General features: G+C 44.9%; 1 protein-coding gene across 1 annotated transcript in view; it reads right to left on the bottom strand.

The window, feature by feature from the left end:
- Positions 1-23,281, bottom strand: part of LOC109317353 (tetraspanin-15-like) — a 186,751-nt gene that overhangs the window by 13,383 nt on the left and 150,087 nt on the right. The window contains exon 7 of the mRNA XM_019545979.1: positions 17,691-17,807. Within this exon, the coding sequence (XP_019401524.1) occupies positions 17,691-17,807 (117 nt within the window). The remainder of the gene's footprint in view (positions 1-17,690; positions 17,808-23,281) is intronic.

Raw genomic sequence — 23,281 nt, 5'->3', positions numbered from 1 at the left:
ATCAAGAGGCTGCAGATTGGTTTCTGAAAGCTTTGGATGTTTATCTTAATGTAACTGAAGCTATTATTGTCTCTTCCTGTAATCAAGAAAACAACACATTAAAAAAATTCCAAGAAGGAGAGATCGGGTTTTCTTATCATGGCAGAACATGTGTCTGTGCACTGGATATGGAAAATGCATTCGCTTGCTAGGCGGGCAGCACAAGATTTATGATGCCCTTGACTTCTCGTTTCCTTCCTGGTAAATTCCTGGATTGTGCAAATAATGTGTTTGGTAATCCCTCTGCTGTCACTTAGCAACTCCGTTTAGTTGGTGAAACAATGTATTTTTACCTAGAAATGGGTTTCAAAATGTAAGAGGCTCATGGGGCTGTGATTCTACAGCAGTAAAGTGTCTTTTAAGATCCCACTGTAGGTGTCTATGTTCTTTGTCCTCTGAACATGAGTAAGAAACATGCTGTGTTTACAAGCAAAAAGTACCTTTCCCCACTGCCTATTCCGTCCTTAGCAGTAACCCAAGGTGCTGGGTTTTTTGACCCTGACCAGAAACAAAGCCTTCCAACACAAAGGAAGAATGAAAATTGAACTGTTTGGGAAATTTTCTTTGGGATAGGATTTTTTAATTGGAAAATGAGACATTGTCAAAATCAAATATTTTCTCAGGGATCTGCCAGCTGGGAGCCAAGTCCTGTCAGGAAAGGTTTCCCGGGTTCACATGAAAGCCAGAGTGAGGTAAGAAGAGAGGGGACTTGAACCCAATTTCCCATGTGGCCCCTAATCATTGGACCACCAACATTTTTTCTCTTGTTTAAAAGCTTTAGGAAGTCTTGGGTTCTTCACAATATGGAATGGGAAAAACATGTTTCCCATTCAGCTCAAGCTGTCAATTAAGTTTCTTGCCCAGAGGGTACCGAGTCTGGAGGAAAATGGAAAAAGACTGCCAAGTTTCAGAGCAGATACATTAAAGAGACAAGAGACAACAGTTTTATCATCACATTTACAAAAGTGGGGAGAAAATGTCCAACTTCTAGGAAGAAAGTCCCTTTGCTAAAACATAGTATTGGTTGAAAATGGATGGTCCACACCTTGGGCAATCTGTTCCACTTGTTGCAGAAGCTGGATGGGAACGATTATTCCAGATTTGCAGACTTTTTGGAAGCAACGCAGGAATGAGACTAAATAATATGCTGGATATTATTAACTAACAATTACAAGATCTCAAAAACAGATGTTCCCCCCCCAGCAACTGCAGAGTGAAAATGCAGGACAGCACTGCTGTGATTAACTGCTCTGTTAGGGGAGGAAAAGGTAGTGAAAGATTGGCCTCTGGGGTCCTCTGGCCCACTTGAAAGGTTCAGTGCTTCTCACTGACATGCACGGAAACCACCTGTGAGCCTCGAAGCCTGCACAGGTGGTACCGACCAGAGGCTGTGTTTAATACACTGTGACTGAAGTCAGCATTCATATGGAACATGCAGCTCCTTTCCAGCGAGGTCCTAAACCGAACAACCCTGCATACTATGAAATGCAGCAATCGAGAAAGCATTTTTGGGGCAATCTATTATGCAAGACTCAATTTGCCTCCTGTTCACCTTGGGCAAGCATGGGAGCTGGATAGTTAAGCCTAGCCCCAAAGGTCATTCCATTCCTGGTCATTTCATTTCACTGCTGTTTTGTACCTCATGCACATGTAACTGTGGGCTTCAGTGCAGTCCTTGGCAGATATTTAGGACCTATGTCAGACCTGGCTGGCAGCTCAGCTGAGAAGCAAAATATAGATTAACCTACTTAAACTACTTCAGCAGGACCTGATGAACAACACCCGAAAGTGCTAAAATAATTGGTTGAACTATGGCAAAGTTATTTGAAGACTTGTGCTCAGGAGAGATCCCAGAAGACTGGAAGAAGGCCAATGTGGTATCTATCTTTGAGAAAGGAGGACTCAGGGTATTATAGGCCAATCAGTCTGACCTCAATCCCTGATAAAATCCTGGAGAAAATTATCAAAGAATCAATTACCGATCGGCTAACAGAGGGTAGTATTATGAAGGAGAGCCAACATGGCTTCGTTATGGGCAGATCAGGCCTCACCAACCTCATTTCCTTCTGTGATCAGGTAACTCACCACCTGGATAGGGGAAACGAGGTTGATGTCATCCACTTGGACTTCAAGCAGGCCTTTGACTTAGTCTCCCATGATGTCTTTGTGGTAAAATTGGAAAATCGTGGCCTTGGCTACTTTACAGTCTGGTGGCTAGGAACTGGCTCCATGGTAGGAACCATGGCTAAGGATGTCATCCCCCCACTCTACTTGGCCTTGGTGAGACCACAGCTGGAGTACTATGTTCAGTTCTGCATTTAGCTTTTCAGGAAGGATGCAGAGAAGCTTGAGAGAGTCTAAAGAAGGGCCACGTGCAGAATTAAAGATCTGGAGAGCAGGCCATATGAGGAGAGGCTGAAAGACTTGGGACTGTTCAGCCCCGAGAAGAGAAGGTTCAGGGGGGACTTGGTGGCAGCCTATAGGTATATTAGGGACATACATCAGGGCCTGGGGGAGCATCTGTTCACCAAGGCCCCCCAGGAGAGGACAAGAAACAATGGGCACAAGCTGATTGAAGATTGCTTCAGGCTAGACATAAGGAAAAGCTTATTTACAAGTCAAGTGCCAAGGGTTTGGAACAGGCTCTCCCTAGAGGTGGTACAGTCACTCACCCTGGTTTTCTTCAAAAAGCATCTTGATGCCAATCTTGTTGGGGTCATCTGACCCCAGCAGTCTTTCCTGCCCAAGTGCAGGGGGGCTGGACCCAATGATCGGTAAGTTCCCTTCCAGCCCCTAACATCTATGAAACTACTTTCACAGACTTCTAATAGCCAGGGTCTGGCTAGTCAGATTGCCAGACATAACCATCAGCTTCCATTTTGTGGACAGTATTTCTTCACTGGCAGGTATTAAACTCCCAGAACCGAAAGACAGTTATGGAGATAATCCATCAGCTAATGAAATGCTTTGTAACAGGTTTTAGAAATTCTAAAATGCAAGTCCTCTGGAAGGAAGCACAGGAACGGCGCAGACTGGCTTGTGGTACTGTACCTTCACCCTCTATGGAGGCCCCATACAAGGGAAGCCAGGCCAGAAGCAGGGCTCTAAGCTTCAACCCTGATTCACCTAAATAAACGGCATATCAGATACTTATAGCTTTGTTGCTAGGGCAGGAAGTTCACCTCCGGATGAGGCAGCAAGCAGATTGCATAGGGATACAGCCCAGATCTACCCAGGAAGTTCCTACAGCCAAATGCCTTGGCTAACAACCACATTCGTATGACTCTGTCATCAACCAAAGCATATGCTTTTCTCTCTTGCTGGCTATTGCTTGCTTATGTCTATATTATGGGCAGGGTTTTTTCAAGGAAGTCACATAACGCTGCTTAAATAAGTTGGTCCCTTCCCACAAAGCTTCTCTGAGTATGTTAAGCATCGCTTTTGCTAATGGCTAGTTATAGAGACCCAAACGGCAGAATCTAGGGGTTATGATTAAGCTTGCGACATGCCTAAAGCTTGAATGCTGTGAAATCCAAGTGAGAAAGCTGGGCTACTTTGACCAAGCAAAGACGACATTTTAGTACCTGCTGAGTAGTAAGAGAGTGCAGCACAAAACCATCTCTACCATCTGTCACTAGTACATGCCTAATGATTTTTCACTGCTTTGACCTTTGCTCTTTTCATGTAAGCATAGCCTCAGTGCCAAATGTTGTAGGTTCCTAACATTTGTTATTTCTGGAGAGGCAGTAATGCACTGAAAATCTCTGCTTCTTTGAGAAACAGCAACAGGCTCTGTTGCTCAAGAGCTTGCTTACTGCTAATAGTGTCTGAGATGGATGAAAAACCAAAGCAAAATTCCGGTTTTCAATCAGTAGCAGCCTTTTGCCATGACTGGTAGAAAGTGAATAGATATTACCCCTCAGAGGTGGCCTACAAGAGATTTCCTCCTTATTTTTTTCATTGGACACTCACTCTCTTTTGATGCTTTGTGATGGATAAAGGTGACTTCTAAACTCATCCTTCCCCTTTGTTTTTAACTTATAAGTCAGGACTACCGCCTCTGCTGCTTTGTTTTGCTGAAAGACAGTTGGGCAGTGTCAGCCCCTGCACTTTAGCTGAAAGGGTGGTGCTGACACTTCAAGGGAAGGACAACTCTGCAGCAAATGCAATGGACTAGGGCAAGTCACTGAACTCCTCTGTGCCTCCATCTCTCCTTCTGTGAAAGGGGGGTAATTCCTACCTTCGCCTGTGCCTTTGAAAGGCTTTGTCTGCCAATGCCTGTAAAAGGCCTATGAATCAAAGCAGAAAATGTAAGGAGAAAGCACAGCCAAAGAGTTAGGTGCAGTCTATATATGAAAGGAGACAACTCATCAGCCCTAGCACTTTGATCCTGTGTAGTTATTTCCATGGAGAAATCTCACTGCTGGGCAGCTCCCCAACCCCAGATGCTTCTGACATTAGAAACTTCTATGCATGCCCTCTCTCCCACAGATTAGCCCCAGAACACTGGTATCTGAGGCAGCAGAGCCATCATGCCCCTGGCATATAGCTTCCCAACAGAAAACCCCTCTGGCATTCAATTAAATTATTGCATATTATTGCATCAACTTGGGGCTGGAAGGCATAGGAGATGCCCAAGGGGGTCACAGCAGTGATCCATCAGTCCAGTGCCCTGCCTTGAACTTTGACAGCACTGGATGCTTTAGAAGAAAGTATAAGAAGCCAAATAGCAGCTGGGTGTGAGATGGTCTGTCCCCTGTAAATACCTCACTGTGATCTCTGACGGACACAGACTGGCTTAAGCCTTGAAGCCTGGGGTTGTCTGCACGTTTCCTGTTGTCTTGTCACCCCAGTTATCCTTCCTCCATTAGAGGTGCAATATCCACGGTGTCTATGACACACGTTAAGTTCTTGGCTCCAGTGCCGTCCCATAGCAATCTATGAAGCTTTTTGGTATCCCAGATGCTGTGTGACCTGCTCTGGACTCTTAACACTCACCTCCTACCTCCACAATCCTGATGACACCATGTTTCAGGCACTGTCCTTCAATGAGACAACAGCACTGGATTCCCTTTAGAGATGCTAAATTGTTGCTACTGACCACAAGCCCCTTCCCTGAAAAGGTTCAAAGGACTTGGTTGGCACGGGGGTATTGCTCAGGTTAAGGTCATTGGTGGCCTCACTAATGATGCCAAGGAGTGGTAAGGTACAAGGATACAATCTTTAGCTACACTCAGTTTTGTTCATCTGTGCTAGGGGTAAGCCCTGGGGCAAGTCCACACAGGTGCCTGGGCAAGAATGGCTGAAATTCCCAGCCTGAGAAGGATATCAATGGACAAGGGCTCAGAGCTGAAAACAAATACACCCCTACATGCTGAAAACAAACACACCCCTACAGTGAGCCAGCACTGGGTTGAATGTGAGCATCAGCAAAAGGCAGCAGGATGAACCTTCGCTGAACCCAGAGGAGCAAAGGACTCATACACAGTGTGGCAGGGACCTAGTGAGCACAAGGGTTGCGCTCACACTAGAGAAGCCTAGGTCTCTCCATCTTCCAACATCTTTCATTTTTTCTTTTGGTTGTGACCCCAAAGCCGTTCAGGCTGAATTCCAATATATTCGTCTCCTGCACAACATGGATGTTTTCTTAATTAAAACCAACAGACCAATGAGGATGTTGATTCCACCCTACCCTGGAAAACACAGAAAAAGCAAGGGGATCTGATAGCACTCCAGAAGAATAATCTGGGGTGGGGTGTAGGGGGGTGTGATAGTCCTTGCCCCATGGTATCTGGCTGTATTTCTCCTCCCACTGGAGTCAGTGTGAAAGCAGCTCTGAAGGTTGCGAGCACCAGTGGGTGATGTCCAAAGGGGAATAAGTGTGAGAATTCTTGGTTTAACTTTAATTTTAAAAAAACCAAACATTTTATGTGTGCTGCTAACTCCTGAGATAACCTTGCTCTGGGCAGGAGCTGCTACCTCATTGGGCCAAGATGGTAATATAGCAAAAGTATAAAACAAAGTGCATATGCTTCACTGCAACTCAGGAGAGATACGGGCTTACTCCATAATTAAAACACAACCAGTACAAGGCAACAATACAAGTTCTCCACTGACTGCCAGTGGCTAAATTAAAATGTCCTTTTGAGAGCGATGAGATGCGTCACTGTTTGGCCTCAGACTTCAGCTTGGCTAAGATTAATGGCAAAGAGACACAATCATTTCAAGAGAAGAGAGCCCAAGAAGAAAAAAACAACTTAAAAGATATCTTGCTAAGCTGGAAAAATAATTAGGTTGGTGCAGTTCTTCTTCTTTACTGAGAATGAAGAAAGCCTGAAATAAAAGTTCTCTCTTCTCATCATTCCCTTTTCAAGATTAATTTTAATAGGGAAGCATTATACTTTTAGTCTAACCCCCCGTAGAGATGTAGTCATTCTCTTCCTACACCATCCTAGATGCCTGCCCAGCCTCTGCTTGAAAGCGTCCTATGAAGGATATCCCAAAATTTCTCTCAGCAGTCTGTTCTACTCTCCTACTGTTCTCACAGTTTGTAATTTTTTCCCTGAGATTTACTATAAATCTTTACTACTACAGTGTAAGCCAACTGTCCTCTTGTCCTCTGCGGCAAGGAAGAACAACATTTTTTTCTTCTTCTTTATGGCAGCCTTCCAAATATTGGCAAAATGATATCATGTCATTCCCCCTCTTGAGCTCCTCTTCTTCAAACAAGCCTACTTCCTTCAATCTGCCTCATGCTGCTTGCTTTCCAACCTCTTTATCCTCTTTGTGGTTTATCTCTAGATGCTCTCCAGTTTTTCTAAAATGCAGAACACAGAATTGGACACAGGAATTCAGCTGAGGCCAAATTAATTTGAACTGAAACAGGTGTGTACTAAGATGAACAGGGGACTGGAGTGCCTATAGGCTTGCTCAGCCCACCAAAATGAAGTCTGAGTAAGAAGGGCTGGGACTGCTGTCTATAAAGACATCATTAGGAGGTAAACCCCGGGGAGGGAGAAAAGCTATTTCAGCTAAATTACAAAGTTGGCTGAAGAACAAGTGGCTGTAAATTGCTATGAATAAACTTTAGTTGGAAATTAGGAGCTCTGCAACCATCCAAGAAGGGAGGTCCTGGAACGCAACCTCCAATCAGAGGCACAGGGAGAAAGAAATACAGACCCTTTACCGCTGAAGCTTGTTTAGTTTATGAAAGTGTTTATATGAGAGGTGCCTGTCTGATGTTCCCGAATACTTATTTTTTTCACCCCCCAACTTTCTGGCTGGACTCAGTGGACAGGAAGCTCATGGATGATATCCTGGATATTAAACAACTGAAGCCTGATTGCAGGCTCTCATGATGGCAGTCTGAATATCAGAATACTGTACTCGGAATAGCTCGGTGCTATAGTGTCTCGACTCGCTTCAAATAAAAAAGATCCTATGGTTGAAGGCGTAAGTGTAAAACACAAAAACATCAAAGAAGACAGTGCAAATAACAAAAAATGGCGGTGTGTTTGACAATGAAAGGGTCCAACTCACTGTCTTTACATGCCTGAGGCTGGTGATACTGGGGATTTCTATTCAAGGTGTTTCACCACTGCTCTTGCTAACAGATATGGAGCTGGCAGCATGCATAAAATCTGTTTTAAGTTACTAAAGCATGAATTCTCAACACCTCATTTGTTCCCCTGTGAATCTTCCAGGTGTTCTGGTCCTTTGCCTTCAGGTGCAGCCTCCAGAGCTGCCTTTGGGTGGACTCCAGAAGGACAGGAAACATACCCCGAGGGTGTGGGCAAACACTACCTATCACATTACAGGTCATGCCTTCTGCGATGCTCTACCTGCCTCCACTTCTGAACATCTGAAGGGGAAATAGACACTCACCAGAGCAATCTAAGATTCTTCGCTGGTCAGTTCCTTTAGGTAAAAAATACCTAGATGGTGCAGGAGGTACATTTATAAGAAAACAATATGGACTGCTGTGGGTTTACAACCAAAAAGATAAAACCAGGTTGAAGGCCACAGAGAGAGAGAGAGAGAGAGAGAGAGAGAGAGAGAGAAAGAGAGAGAGAGAGACTGATTGATTCACTAACTGATTGACTAATTTTTGGGCTCTGTTGGTCACTGAGGTTAAGTTGCCCTAGTTCTGCTTTTATTTACAGGTTGTCAGAGCAGGCACACAGAGCATTTGTAAATGCCATGTTTTTTGCCCTTTCTTGCACTGCAATAGCATGACTGTTTGCATGAGCAGGATTTCTGGATGCTTTAAAGGTCTTCCTGGTGCATTAAACTAAAACTCCATGGATGCAGTTTAGTTTGGCTCACTGGGAATTAAAGCATTGCATCCATGGATTAGTTGTGTGCAAACACAAATTTTAAACTTCACTGCAGAACAACAAGAAAGATTTTTTTACCTCCCTGCCTGCCATCTGACACCTCCAGGGAAGGAAATGTACCTGATCTACACATCAAAGAGCTACTCAGCACAGCTCAAAAAGACACTCTCATGGACCTGGAGGGACAGTCTTCCATCTTCAGCTTCTTCTGTGCAAAAATGAAGTTTATTTCCTACCTATGGGGACTTTTTACCATCTTGTACCATCTATACTTTTCTCAGAGCCTGACGAAGAGAATTTGATCCCGAAAGCTTGCAGAAAAGGACAAGTTTCTTGCGATTTTCCAGTTGGTCTAATGAAAGGTATCATTTTGGAACCAAGAGTTCTAGTTTTTTGTATGTGCAAACACAATGGCACTCAAAGACATGTAATGAGCCTCTTTGTCCACCAGGTGGAGCTGCAACTTTTTTGTGTTCACCCCTTCAAATTGCTGTCACTTTCAAATTGCTGCTGGTTTTTTTCTTCTTTTTTTTCTTGTGCTGTGTACCGGCTCCCTGCTCCCACAGCTGTGTGGCTGGACACAGGGTGGGGGGCCCTGGGCCAGGGAGGCAGTGCAGGACTGTCTTTCTCTCCTGCAGCACTGGCTGGGGGCTTAATTCATTTGAAAACCTAGTACGTGCAAACACTGATGCGATGCTCCAAAGCTTAATTAGTTAAAAAACCTAGTATGTGCAAACATTGATATGATGCTCCAAAATAAACAAGTTTAAATTTTATAAACCTTTTTAATTTAAGGATAAAACCCTGTGATGTGTATAGGTGCCCACAAACACTCATTACAGAGCATCTGATTGCAGCAAGCCACTGTTTCCTTTCAACTTGTTCGTACACCCTCAGAGACTGACTGAAGCCAGCATATGGGCACTTTTTGCCTTATTCTGTGTATCAGTGATAGAAACAGACACTAGCATGTGCCCCAGTCTTTAAAGAGCTGCCGTGACATGCAGATCTTGTCAGTTTGCCTTCAGTGCTCTCCAGCAAAACACATGGATCCGGGGTAGGTAGGGGTCAGAGTTGTCAAAAAGCAAGAGCAAGAGGTTACAGACAAGGAGGAATGAAACTCTGAACCTTGGATGCCTGGCTACACTGCACTCTCTGACATAGGAGTGAGGAGAAAGAGAACAGAGAGAAGCCAAACTTACAGATGTATTCGGGTGAAAACAGCCATGCCTTATTAGGTGTTTTTAGTTTTTAAGCACTGTTTTGTCCTTCAATTATTTTTTTTGCCTGGCAACCCTAGAAAACACACTGAGCCTAACATTTATATGTGCCTGCATATATAGCAGACACCATGGGGCAACATAATTGGGAAATTTCATTCTGCAAAGGAAACAGTAATATATCAGCTTCTGTTACTATTATTTACTAGCAAGCTCCACTGGTAATAATTTTTTAATGAGCATCAAAGAAACAAATGACCTCTCTGAATGAGCTGCCATGCTGCTGATTTACTTCCAAGTGTCTAGGATGTGTAACCTGGGTGCACCCAGTAAGTGCTTCCCCACCTTCAATTGCAGGGGATAGCTGGTTGGGCAGAAGTGCTGCGAGAGGGGTCTGATGTGCAGGTCAGTCCCCCTCTAACCCTCTATAGAGTCAGGCCAGGACAGCTCAACTATTTACAGGTTTATTAATATGCAGGTAACAATATTTACAGGTTTATAGGAGAGCATTGGTAAAGATATACAATATCCAGATCACCAAAAACCCATTATGCTCTATAATCAAAGGCCCAAGGGACCACCACCTCGAAAGGGCATGGGTCCCCATGCAGGTAAGCAGCTGTCTGCAACAGATCAGTACAACAAAGGCAGGTAAACAACAGGTATCAACAGGTAAGTTCAGAAGAGAACAACAACAAGTACAGGTAACCCTCAGATAGATGACATAACCCAGGTCACATTAATGGATAAGAAAATATAAATACCTATTTACAAAATATGAGGTGCAAGTCCCTGCTTCTAGGTACCTATGTGGCTGAGACCACTGGGCATTCCCCTACGGTGCCAAACCCTGGCACCGTTCCTAGGGGGAGTAAGGGGAGGGTCCTAGTACCTCCTCTGCCCCTGCTGGACACCACCCCCTGGTCCCTGATCCCTTGGGACCCCCTCTCAGGGCTTCCTCCTCTGTGGGGACCCATTCCCCAGGTACTCATGGATCTGGGGGGCAGGCTGGGAGGGGCTCCCAGAGCCGAGGGTGCCTTGTTCTATCCTCTGTTGGGATTCGGGCCACCTCGTGCAGGTCCTGACACCCAGGCTTCACCTTCTGCCCTCTGTTGGGGCTCGGGCTGCCTTGTGTGGGTCCCAAAACCCAGGTTCCACCGGACCTCTGCCGCACTGCGCTGGTGCTTCCCGGGTGCCTGGCCTCATGTCGGAGAGGGGTTGCAAACCCGAGGGGCCTGGCACTGCTCCCAGGGTTGGGCAGCCGCGCATTGCTGGATGCACCAAGTCCTTGGCCTCACACTGAGGGTAGCAGACCTGAGCTGCCACGTGTGGCTCCATGCACCCCTACGTGCACCGGGGTCCTCGGCCACATGCTGAAGGTAGCAGACCTGAGTCATTACATGCGGCTCCTAGGGTCTGGTGACCCTGTGCACCACTATGTGCACTGAGTGTCCAGAGACCCAAGCTGCCTTCTGCAGCTCCCAGGGTCTGCCCCATTCACCGGCTGGGGCTGACACCGCTTGCCGCTCACCGCTCTGCTCCTGCCAAAGGAGTCTTCTGGGGCTCTTCTGGATTACAGCTTCTGGGCAGCTCTTCTCAGCCCCTGTTGGCTTCTCTGTCCCTCAACGCGCCTGCTGCGTGCTGGGCATGCAGCTCCTTTTATTCACTCCACAAGCTCTGTCTCTAAAAGCTTGCTGGACCTGCAGGATGCAGGCTTCAATCAGGTCCAGGAGGCTCTTTGCCTCCACCCTACTCCGTGCAAGGGGTGGGGCCAGCCACACCCCACCCTTACCTGACTGGTGGATAGGCTCCACCAATCAAAATGAAGATTTTTCCAAGCCCATTTGAGCCAAGCTGAATTGGTAGGTCTGCCACAGCTGCTTACAATATCTAATCGAAAGCTCCCACCATCTTTGTGTTTTTCTCATTGCCAGAACTAGCACAGCATGCAGAAGCATGAAATGTAAAGGAGATCCTACCCTCCTCAGCCCCTGAAATTCAGTGGCAGGAAAGGCTTGACGTTCCACGAATCATTTGGCTTGATATGCTGCTCTTTATGACCCAACCACAGCATCAGCTCTTGTTTCTTACCTTTTTTGGCTGGATCAGTGTAGTATTAGTTTAACTTAGAAGCATCCTTTACTAGAGGAACTGGAGAATTAGCCTTATTTGCAGGACAGATTTTAATCGTTGGCTCTTTTTCACTGTCAACTACCATATACCTAAATATGGTGAAAGATTATGTATTTCCAAGCTCGCTGTATTGCTGGGTGGTTTGCTTAGAAATCCCAAGTCATTTCAGGCCTTGCTGCTAAAGTCTGAGGATCCTCTTCTTTAAACTGAGCTTAAGTTTAAGGAGCTGGCTAAAAAGGGAAGTGTATTGCTTCTGACACTGGATTCTCTCTCTTTCGCCCCTTATATACATGCACATTTAAACAACTAAATACATTAAATCTAATTCGCTGAGTACACACATACATGATCAAAAATATGACATTGTTTCATAGATTTCATAGACATCAGGGCTGGAAGGGACCTCGGGAGATCATCGAGTCCAGCCCCCTGCCCAAAGGGCAGGAAGTCAGCTGGGGTCATAGGATCCCAGCAAGATAAGCATCCAATCTACTCTTGAAGGTGTTCAATGTAGGTGCTTGAACCACCTCCGCTGGCAGACTGTTCCAGACCTTGGGGGCTCGGACAGTAAAGAAATTCTTCCTTATGTCCAGCCTGAAACGGTCTTGCAGGAGTTTGTGACTGTTCGACCTCGTCATCCCTTGGGGCGCTCTGGTGAACAAACGTTCCCCCAGATCCTGGTGGTCACCCTTGATAAACTTATAGGTGGCCATCAGATCACCCCTGAGCCTACGCTTTTCCAGGCTAAAAAGTCCCATGGCTCTCAGCCTGTCATCGTAAGATCTGTTTTCCTGACACATGGCTTTATAAAAATGTCAACTACAAAACCAGAGAACAGGAAAAATTCAAACATCCCTTGTCTAAGATGAACTGTCTAAAGGAAGGCAACTAAAAAGAGACCTCCTATAAAATACCTGCCAATAAATGTCTGATAGCTACCAGGCAGGAATGATTTTCTCTGGTAATTGTGGGTGGCTGGATATTCACCCCTATGCTTAAGAAGTGTAGGCAGCACTTACACTGTGATTTGAACACAACAGTTTTGTACTGCATCTCCACAGAAGGGTGCATTTCACTTTCTGAATGACCACCACAAAACCTTGAGTAAGCAAGCGAGGCCAGTGTCCTGATTAGCTGTTCCAGGGCTACTAGCCATGACCAGTCTCAGAAGAAATAAAAGCTTGACCCAGGTTTGAGAAGGAGTCACAAGAAGACTTTTACGAGAGATGGTTTTGTAGCTAACTCACAACTTGGCCTCTGGAGATAGCTTCTGTTTCCAGCTTTGTCAAAGACAATGCATGATTTGGCTGGACCAGTTGACCTCTCCCTGTCTCACTTTGCTCAGAGCAGAGTAAAGATTATTGCATCTATTTGGGTACTTTTGACTGCAGGTGCCATTTACAGTATCCCCCATTTCGCAGATTAACAAACTCCAATGAGAGAAGTTGCGATTTGCTTGCAGTCACTAAGACTCTGTGAAGTTAAGAACTGAACCCAAGAGTCCTGGATCCCAGTCCCATAGTCTTAACAACTTGAGCACACTTTCACGAAGATTTCATGGTGCAACTGTACAATTCTTACACTAAATATGGGTATTTCTGTAAGGCTCTGCTAAATTATATGCAAAAGAAAAGGTGACTCAGGAATTTGTCTTAGAAAAAACTCAACTTCTAACATTTTATAATTATTAATAATTCTTTTTTTATTTGATAGTCTAAGTTTTCAGCCTTCAGGTGTCAACCTTGACACACCTTTGTGAGAGCTGGCTTTTAAGGGAAAGAAGGTGCTTGTCTTTCCAATATTTTTCTCTCAAAAAAGGCAGCTCAGTCATGTGTAATTTGGGCACATCAACCACAATTAGCAGGCAAGTTAAGAGATTTAATATTGCTTCAGGGCTATTAAAAAACTCCAGTAAAAGAAAATAAGAAGGGTGATGATAGAGGATCCTTTTGTCATTTGTCTATATCAAGAGGGAACTCTCATAACATCGGTGATCCAGGGGGGTGTTTAAAACATGTTTAAAGGGGGCAGAAAAAGTCATAAATACAGGCAATCTGGCAGGCCTCATTTCTTCACCTGTCTAGTGGTAAATTCTCTGTAGACACCGACTTTTCAGAGATAAATTTGCAAGCAATTAAACTGTCGACCCTAAAAGGGATGGCAGAATTCTGTTGAGCAAAATGTGGGAGGCATCCGGGCTGTGGGAAACCAAGATCCCTTGAGATCATCTGAAGGTAAAAGATGTAAGAAATGGCATGGCATGAGGGCTCCTGACTAGCTGCAATGTGTTCGACAAGAGGAAATTCAACATTATCAAACTGAGAACACCTGGTAGTTGGGATGCAATTATTTGCAGTGAGTGTGCAGCTAATGCACCAGAAAAGAACACTGCCTAGGTTCACGGTCCATAGGCAGGGCTTTGAGTGCACTGATTCACATAGGACAAAAGTCAACTTAAGCCTTCAGCTAAAATTCAAGCCAAACTTTTCAGCCAGTTTCTAATTTCACAGACATTAGGGCTGGAAGGGACCTCGGAAGATCATCGAGTCCAGCCCCCAATCTCTTCCCTTTGGCTTCTGAACTTCCCACTTCCCATCAGGTCAGGAACCACCATATAGTATGAGAAAGCTTGTTCTAGCAGCATTTGCAAAAGTACAGCACCAGAAGTATGACTGGGGATTGACTTGCTCCAAGCTGTACAGTGTATCAAGGATAAAATATGAAGCCCTTCCAATCGTCAGCCAAGTAGGACCCAGGCAGCTTTGAGCCAAATAAAGGTGTGCTCTGACATGAAGAAACATCTGTCCTCTCTTTCATAAGACCTAGGTATTACCCTTCACATCTTAACAGCACCCTCTCTCTGCCCTCAGGTTTCTTTCCGGGCTTCTGCCATAGCATCAGAGAGGCTGGGGATAAAGAAATTCCTAGCCTGACAGATCTTGGTGGTGCATGTGGCCTAGCTTAATTTCATTGAAAAACTGGTAGGCACCAAGTATGATTTATAGAGATCGAGAGCCCTGCAATTAAAAGTTGAAAATCCTCCACAAATGGGGAGAATTTTCCCTTTGGGTTAAGTGAATTGTCCGGTGCATCAGAAGATGCTACCCTGCTCCAGAGACTGTCAGGAAGCATTTGAATTTCATCAGGCTCTGCTCTACTTGCTGTCATCTTTGCTTATTTTTTCTTGTTCTCCTCAGTTAAGACCATCAAGGCAGAGAGTTAATGGCAACATGACAGGTGGCTTGTGTGGCATGCTCCCACTGGGCAGACCGCCAGGAGTACCTTTATTAAGCTAAATTTGCGTATTTGCTCAACTCCTCTTTATTTCCTCATGGTCATTATGCAGAAAAAATACTTTGTAGCACTAGTCATGCCAAGCAGGTGGGGAAACAGTTTTCCCATCTTGTGATCATTCCCGATTCAAAACCAAAAAGCCCTGTCCAAAGAGAAACCACATTTTTCCCCTTCCATTTCAAAACTGTCAGATTTGGACATTTGACAATTTTGAATTTTTTCCAGAAATTTGATGCAAGAATTCACCAAGATTACCTTCTTCCTGTGAAAAGCTTCAATTTTGCTTCAGCAAGAAAGCCTGCCTGGCACCCATCACAACACTACCAGCAGGCAAGTCAGAGCTAATGGATGGAGCTTCTACTCTTGGGTGAAACATGGAAGCTGTTTAACAATGCTCAGCAACACGCTGCAAAAGCAGAGGCCAAAAAAATGCATAAAAATTCCTTGTTATTTCGAATGTCTATAATGCAGAAGGTAATGAGCTAAGCTGGAATGTGGCCTAGACACTGAAGGATTTTTAATGGCAAGTGGTCTGCACATCAATTTTAGCAGTCACCCAAGAGACTGTTAATTTATGGATACCTTTTTGTGAGCTGTTCAATGATTATGTTCCCTTGGGAAAGTGATGCAGTAACCAATACAAAAGGGCTTTGCTGCAGTAATAAATACATGCAGCAATAAAAACTTTGGCTTTATTTACTTTTCATGGGATCATAGGCAAGTCGGGCTGGAAGGGACCCCCTGAGGTCACACAGTCCAGCTGCCTGCTCAAGGCATAAGCGTCCCTGACTAAACTGTCCGACCATCTTTTAAAAAGTGATATTTCTGCAGCACATTGAAATAATATCTATACAGGAACTCTAAGTAAACCAGACTTCTGCTGTGAATAGTTTTCCACAGCTGTTGTTTTGAGGAACAGCATACTAGACCCCTTTTCCTATATAAGCTGCATCCTTTTCTTGTATCACTGCTGAGGTGAGATAAACCCACAGTCACACATGCTGAAATCTGTCAGACCGCCCTGCATTCTAGCTTTGTAATATTTCTCTATTTTTACAATAGCTCTTCTGACCAACTTGTCATGTCAGAAGCCCGAGTCGATTAAAAATGCAGCGAGCAGAGGAAGCAAACACAAGGCAACCAACTGAGAAAGCAAGCCACAGACCATGGCCAAATTTGCTTCAGTTTCCTCAGGGTCGCTGGAATCCAGATTTCTTTCATCATGAAAGAGGCTGAACAGACCATAGTTTTGCACAATTCAAGAATGTCTTGTATCACATGTGAACAAGCACCCTTTTTTCTGTGGGAGTAAATAAATACAAATGCAAGCACCTACTCTGGATACCTTTAAGAAATCCTTGGGTGCTTATCTTGCTGGGGTGATCTGACCCCAGCTGACTTCCTGCCCCTGGGGCAGGGGGCTGGACCCAATGATCTTGCGAGGTCCCTTCCAGCCCTAATGTCTCTGAAATCTATAAAATAGAAAAGCATAATCATTTTGCAATCCTTTAAACTATCCCAGGCTACTCAGTGCCAGATGTGACTGGTGATAAAAGTCTTCCCCCGCAAAAGCATTCCAGCAACAGGCTGATATGCTTAGAACATTTTATCTCATTGCACCTTAACTCTCCCTGGATAAGAGATTTCCCTTCCCTATCACTGTACAGACTGACTATTTACTTTCAAACAGTGCAGGATAAACAAAATGAGAGTAGGATCAGAAACAGATTTGTGGCATTTTACAAGAGACAGAAACTGAATACAAATCACTTCTGGTATCACAAAACATGATGACTGATAGGGATTTGCAAAGCCAGAGCTACACCAGATCTTGTCCATTTTGGGGATTATTGGAACAATAAGTATGTGCCAGGAAAATACAGCCCGAGGTCACAGGTTTTCTCTAGAACAGTGGTCTCCAAAGTGGGGTGCGCAAGACGATTCATTGGGATACAGGAAGAAAATAATAATTTTTTTTTAGTGAGAGCAAAAAGTTTTTTTGTACCGTTATATAATTTATAAACATTAAATATACATATATTGGGGTTAGTGCTCAAAATTTTTTTTTACAGATAGGGGTGTGTGCTCAAAAATTTTTTACTGATAGGGGTGCACGATCAAAAAAGCTTGAAGACCACTACTCTAGAAGAAAGAACACCTTTGCTCTCTCTCAGCCTTTATTCCTGGAAACCCACAGATGCAGCAGCCTGCTTTCAAGTCAAGAGAATTGAATTTGCTTCCAACAGTTGGATTCAGCAGCATCCATTCCTGCTCAGGAGTGAATGCAATATAATTGCTCTGAAACACTCACTCATTCCCCCCAGTGTTGAATTTTTAACTGGGTTACAACAAGATATGTATTGCAATACTTTCTTGCAAAGTAAACCAGGCTCAGTTTGCCCATGTCTTTTCATACATTGTATGGCACTCATCTGAAGAAGCTCCGAAAGCCAAACTGATTCTAAACCCATTTCCAAAGTAGGTGGCAACTGTCCTTACTCTTCTGCTTTATTCAGAGAAAGTGGGTGACAAAGCAGTGACAATATTTTGAAACGTAAGTAAAACAGGTTCCCTTTGCTTCACGTACCTCAGCAAACATGACTGGACGAGCCGCCCACAGGTGGCAAGTCCTGAAGAACAATGACCGTGACCAAGAGTTCTCACGTACCTGTGGAACCAGCAAGGAAAGTACTATCCCAAAAGTGGCTTCAAAGTTGTCCTTAAACCAGAGGCCAATTGCATGGATGCAGCCCCGCACATGGATGATATCCACCAACTCCAGTCGCTGCAAGCAGAACAAAATCAAACATAAGATATGGCAATCCCAACATACACCACCCAAACCCACAGACCATCTCCCAGAGTGTTTTTCTGCCTGTTGTACTGCCAAGAGTCAAGAGGAAGAAGAACTAGGAAAGCTGTGAATCAGACACTAATGGTCCAGTGTAAAATTACAGCTGGGAAACAGGACTCACAGGATACAGCAGCTTTAATTTGGCTTCTCAGGTCCAAGTTTCAGCCTGAAAGTCATTCTTGGATGCCAGTCTGGTTTGCCATGTAGGAGGAAGGGATACTAGCTCCTGAATATTCCTCCAGAAGGAATATAAAAGCAACAGATCACTTCAAAGCAAGAATTCACTCAGTCTCTCCCTGAGCTCTTTGCCCACCTTCGACAGGAAGGGATTTCTCTAGCTGCCATATTGGGCGCCGATGGTGAAACCTACTGGTCCAGGTCTAACGCGAACTACTGACAAGCATGCAGAGGAAACCTGTTTTTTTCCTCCTGGGCAGGCAGCTTTTAAAGGGAATAGTTAATCTGTGCTCTTTGTATTTCAAGCTGATGCAGATTTACAAGTAAAGGGAGGGGTGGGAAACAGAAGGGCCTATTTTGTGCAGAGAAATGCAAGCAATCCATAAGGACAGCAGAGCTTGGGAGTCTGTTGGAGCTTCTCGTACGACTGCTGGGCTTCAAGTGCAGTTACTGAAGTATAAAGCTTCACAAACCACCCACAAAAACAACCACAACAAAGCAAACTCTGCTTACTGCTGTCAGGCTCTAATAAGCACAAGACCTGACACTCCCATTCATCCAGCTAGGAAAGAAATACCAAAAATACTGAGATTCACTCAGGCACTCTTGAGTCTGCCAGGTTGCACTGCAGTAACATGCAGCAGCCACAGCTGATGTCGGACCCAGAGCTGGCCCCAGGCACTTAAATTCCCAATTCACGCAGATTCACACCTTATAGACTAACTAAATCAGAGAGAGAGAGAGAGAGAAAGAGAGAGAGAGAAGCTTTCATGGACAGCCCAACATTAAATCTAACTTGGAAAGGAAAAGGAAATTTTAAAGTTTCTCATGGAAATTCTGAAATGTCTTTTAGGAAAGACCCAAACCACATTTTAGCTTGTTTCTTTGGAAGCAGGGAGTCTGGATTTGCAAAGGACCAGGGATTCTGGCTAGACAGCAGTAGCACCAATGTTGCCAAATGGTCATTTTTGTCCCTGAAGACCTTAACTGGTCAATCCCGCTCCTTCGGAGACTAAGGTGGAATTTTTCTGGTGTGAAGGCAGCTTGCTGACAGTACTGCAGCACTCCCACTTCCTTGACAGAGAAACAAACCTGGGCCAGAACAGCTGAGGCAGGCTGGAGGGTGAAGAATCAGCTGGTGTTTGTTTCTGGTTCTTCATCCACCCATCCTTAATGCTCAAAACTCCTCAACAGAAACCTGGGCACTAACAGTACTGATTTCTTGGTGGGAGAAGAGGAAAATCAAGCTGATTCTGCTGCTGAAGGTCCATGCAATGGCACTATTTAATATTAAATGATAATGTATTGCCATTCTATAGCACCTTTCATTAGCTGACCAACCATCAAAGCCATTACCTCGTGGATCATTTCAGAATGCAAGAAGAGGCAGGAAGCCAGAAAGAGAGTAGACGTTCGTAAAAAGGGGGTAGGTAGCAGTACGTAGCTTATCACTGCCTACACCCAAAGTCTTTTACTCTCAGTTTTCCTCTAAATTCTCTAACCTCCCAGTCAAGTCCAAAGTCTCCTTGGGAGCTAGGACCCAGCCTGGGCCCAATTTTCTACAAACTTTGGGGTCTCTTTCCTTCCTGATACTCTTTAACATCTGCCCCTGCTCCTGTCTTTCCCTGGATCTGTTTCCCCTCTTAGCACTCCTTCAGCATCCCAGCTTTCCTCTCCCCTTCTCTCCTCCCGCTCCCAGCAGACTCTGAGAAGATTGTTTGAATGGAGCTAGAGACTTGGATCTGTGGGAGGTCGAAGTGTGACAGCTTACATTTTACCTATTCTGGGACTTTTTTATTGTCAGTCCAAGGGCCAGCAAGTCAACTGGCAAACACATCTGGCAACTCTTTCCTTTGCACCTACATTGCATAAAGTGCTAAAATGATGGCACATCCCGAAGTGCCACAGAGAAATCCTGCTCCCTTCTTTGGGAACCTAAAATATTACAGCATTAGAAGCATTAGTGTTATCGCTGGGGTTTTTTTTGGCTGTGGTTAACAGAAGGGTTTTCTGTGAGCTCTCTGTAAGTGTGTCACTGTGTACAGAACTCCTTCTCCCTTAAATGGGCTCATTCATCTAGTAAAACCTGGGAAGGAAATAAAGAGACAATGGACTTAATAAATGCTAAAATGGAATAGCTTGGCTGTAATTTAACTGGCCTTGATAGAATTTGTGTGGTGCTGTAGCAGCGGAATGCATCAAAGTAAATTATAGCTATTGACCTTTTATGAAGACAAGGGAGGCCTATTAAAATGACCTATGATAGCAAAGATGACTCTTGAGTCAGCAGCTGTATTTTACCTTGCCTACCTGCAATGGGCTTGTGGCGCTGCTGTTCCTTTTCTTTAGTCCCACTGAGAGAACACACAAGCTGTATTCTGATGTCTCTGGATTTTAAGACTGCACTACATGGAAAGCATCCAGGATGGGGGGATCCATAAAGAGTATGGGGATGAGCCTGGGATCTCTGGATCTAGAACCGGGAGCCAACCCAATCAGAGTTAACACACAGGTTTTGGAGCATAGAGCCTATACAGAACAAGCCGCTAGGGGAGGGGAGATAGTTATACCGTGCAAGAATGTAAAATCCCTTGCTGAAGTCAGAGAAAGAAACACCTTGAGCCCCTAAAGTCTACTGCACTCTAACTTAGTAGTGGGAATCATTCTAGTTGCTGTTACTTGGAGACAATGCTCACATACGTTGCTATACATTGATATACACTGCTATGCAAACACTACTATACGTTGCTATACAATGCTATTAACCTCTCTCCAGAAGAAGCAGGTGTGAGGATTGCTTGTCATACTGATACCCCATTCTAAGAAAACACCCGTTTCCAACAACAGGTCTATTTCACGCTCAGCAAGTTGTTTCCTTGAAATGCCTTCATATTTCATCACTCCACTACCTTCATACAGCAGCAAAACCCAGGGCAGCCGACAGCTTGATGCCAGACAGAGTGGAGGCCTTTTTTGTCACCTTCAGTTTGTCACGCTCTGGATTAGGAGTCCCAGGAACAGCCGTGCTTTTGGTCTACTTGTGAGAGCGGGTGACTAGGAAACAACTCGTTGTTTTTCTTCCTAGTTCAAAAGTACACTGGGAGTGCCATGGTGCTGAACATTCCTGTTGTTCCCCATCAGATTTGGGGGTGCTTATTTCATATTAGACCTGTGCCTGCCTCTCATTACTTGTGAACTGGATAGAATAATGTTTACCTGCTTCACTGGGGAGCTGTAAGGCTTCCTGCTCCATAATAAGATACTGTGCTTCTGGTGCCTTTCATCAGACTCTCCAGCCATTTTGCCATTGGTAAGAGGGCCACAGATACCTGACCCCTGCGAGGTAGGGAAGTATTATCCTCATTCTCCAGATGCATATATCAGGCACAGAACAGGGAAGACACTTGCCCAGGGGTCACACAGCCTTGGCTCTGCTGTTCAGTGCTGGAATCTGACCATAAGGGATCTCTCTTTCGCTTCCAGCTCTGTGATACTTACAGGAGAGGTGCTAGTGGACTGCCAAGGCATGTTTTTGATTAGCATCTTCCTAAAAGATGTCCCTCTGATGTATTTAAGCATGTCTGATACCCAGGCCGCAAATGCTTTGGAGTTGGGCTTGTCTAATCTTTGGGACAATGGAGCCCTGACTGGGGCAACTCCATGCTACTTCAGTAAAATAAGTAAAGTAAAATAAAGTAAACATACAATAAACACACTAGAAGTGGGCACGACTACTGTTGTTTCCCCAACAGCGTCAGCAACAGGAGAAGATTCCTGTGGGCAGAACAATTTAGATCTGAACTGGTGGGAGCCATCTGAGATGCTCTCAGCTACAAAGTACAATATTCGTAGACTTATTATCAAGGTTAAAAGCAGCCTCTCATCACCATATTGCAGGCCAGCTGCAAAGGGAAAAGCTATTTCCCTCACTTTATGAGGGTTCTGTGTGTGTGAATTCACTCTTACGCAATGACCCTTTTTATACCAAAAAATCATTATATGCAAGGTAAATTCACTCTTGTGTGATTGGTGTGGTGGAAGCCACTTTGTGCGGCGCATTGTGGGAGTGACACGCACGAAATATGGTCCCCTGTGTGGATCTGTGCTCCTTGCTCGTCTGCGACACGTGTTTCTGTGGTTGCCATCCCCACGATGGTAACATTCACCACCACGCTGTGCTCGTGTGTACTGTCTGCCGTGGGCGAGTACCAAAACTGCCCTGTGAAAGTGGCAGACACGGGTCTGGGGGTCAGCACAGTCGCAGTCCTGGAACGTATCACTATTTGTGACATTGTAAAGTGAGTTCCCTTTATGTGAATTTGAGTTGTGTCATTTTCCCGGAACGCACGCGCAGCATAAAGTGAGGGAAACCTGTACTAGGGACAGCTATGTAGTCAGGTCGCAGCAGGTGATGTTCCCTTGGCAATCCTTGCTGGGAGGCCAGAAAGGAAACGTGTGTCAGATGAAACAGGGTTACAGGAAAACACCACACCACAAAGGAGGTATGTATGGAGTAATGGGACGCCACCCACACGACCACCACAGAGAAGACAACATGACTTCCAAGCCTCTGCAGTGAAAGCCATTCAGAGACCAGATGCAACCGCACTCCCCAGCATGCAGGATCCATGCTCTTTCCTTCAGCCGCTTGCCACGGCTGTTTGGCAGGATGCAATGCACCGTCCTCATTTCTTTAATTATCATATTTGTCATGAATGTGATCAGCGGGTGACAACAAGTTGACAGGTTTAATGATGTTCCTAAGCTGTGTACATAAGATCCCATTTGCTGTGGACATGTTTATTTTTAGAGGCATTTTGCTTCCAGGCCCGCGGATCTGCCCAGCCAGCCAGCCAGCTGCAATTGATACATCAAGCAGCCTTTGTAAAGGAGTGCTCTGCATTCCAGCCGTCTAATTCTTGCTATTTGCCTACCAGCTTTTTAACTTTATTATCCCCAAATGAGTAATGTGTGGGCGGAAAAGGTTCTGGGTGAACTCCTTTAGTACAAAGCTCCTAAGGAGCACTGAACAGCATCTGCATTTGTATTTATAGCACCAGCTTTGGCATGAGCCTCCATTGTTTGTTTTAAGAAGTCGTGAAAATTTTCCATTCCCCTGAGTTAAACAAACACTGTCACCGTGCCAAGAGCTTGTTGTTACGCACAGAAATGCGTGTCCACGCTGGGCAAGGCATGAATGGGTTTGTCCTGCTGCGGCAGAGATGGTG

The sequence above is a fragment of the Crocodylus porosus genome, unplaced genomic scaffold, assembly GCF_001723895.1.
Source record: "Crocodylus porosus isolate Cpor-Errol unplaced genomic scaffold, CroPor_comp1, whole genome shotgun sequence".
Taxonomy (NCBI): domain Eukaryota; kingdom Metazoa; phylum Chordata; order Crocodylia; family Crocodylidae; genus Crocodylus; species Crocodylus porosus.
Note: the sequence above shows the minus strand (reverse complement) of the source record. Positions and strands in the feature narration are given on the sequence as shown.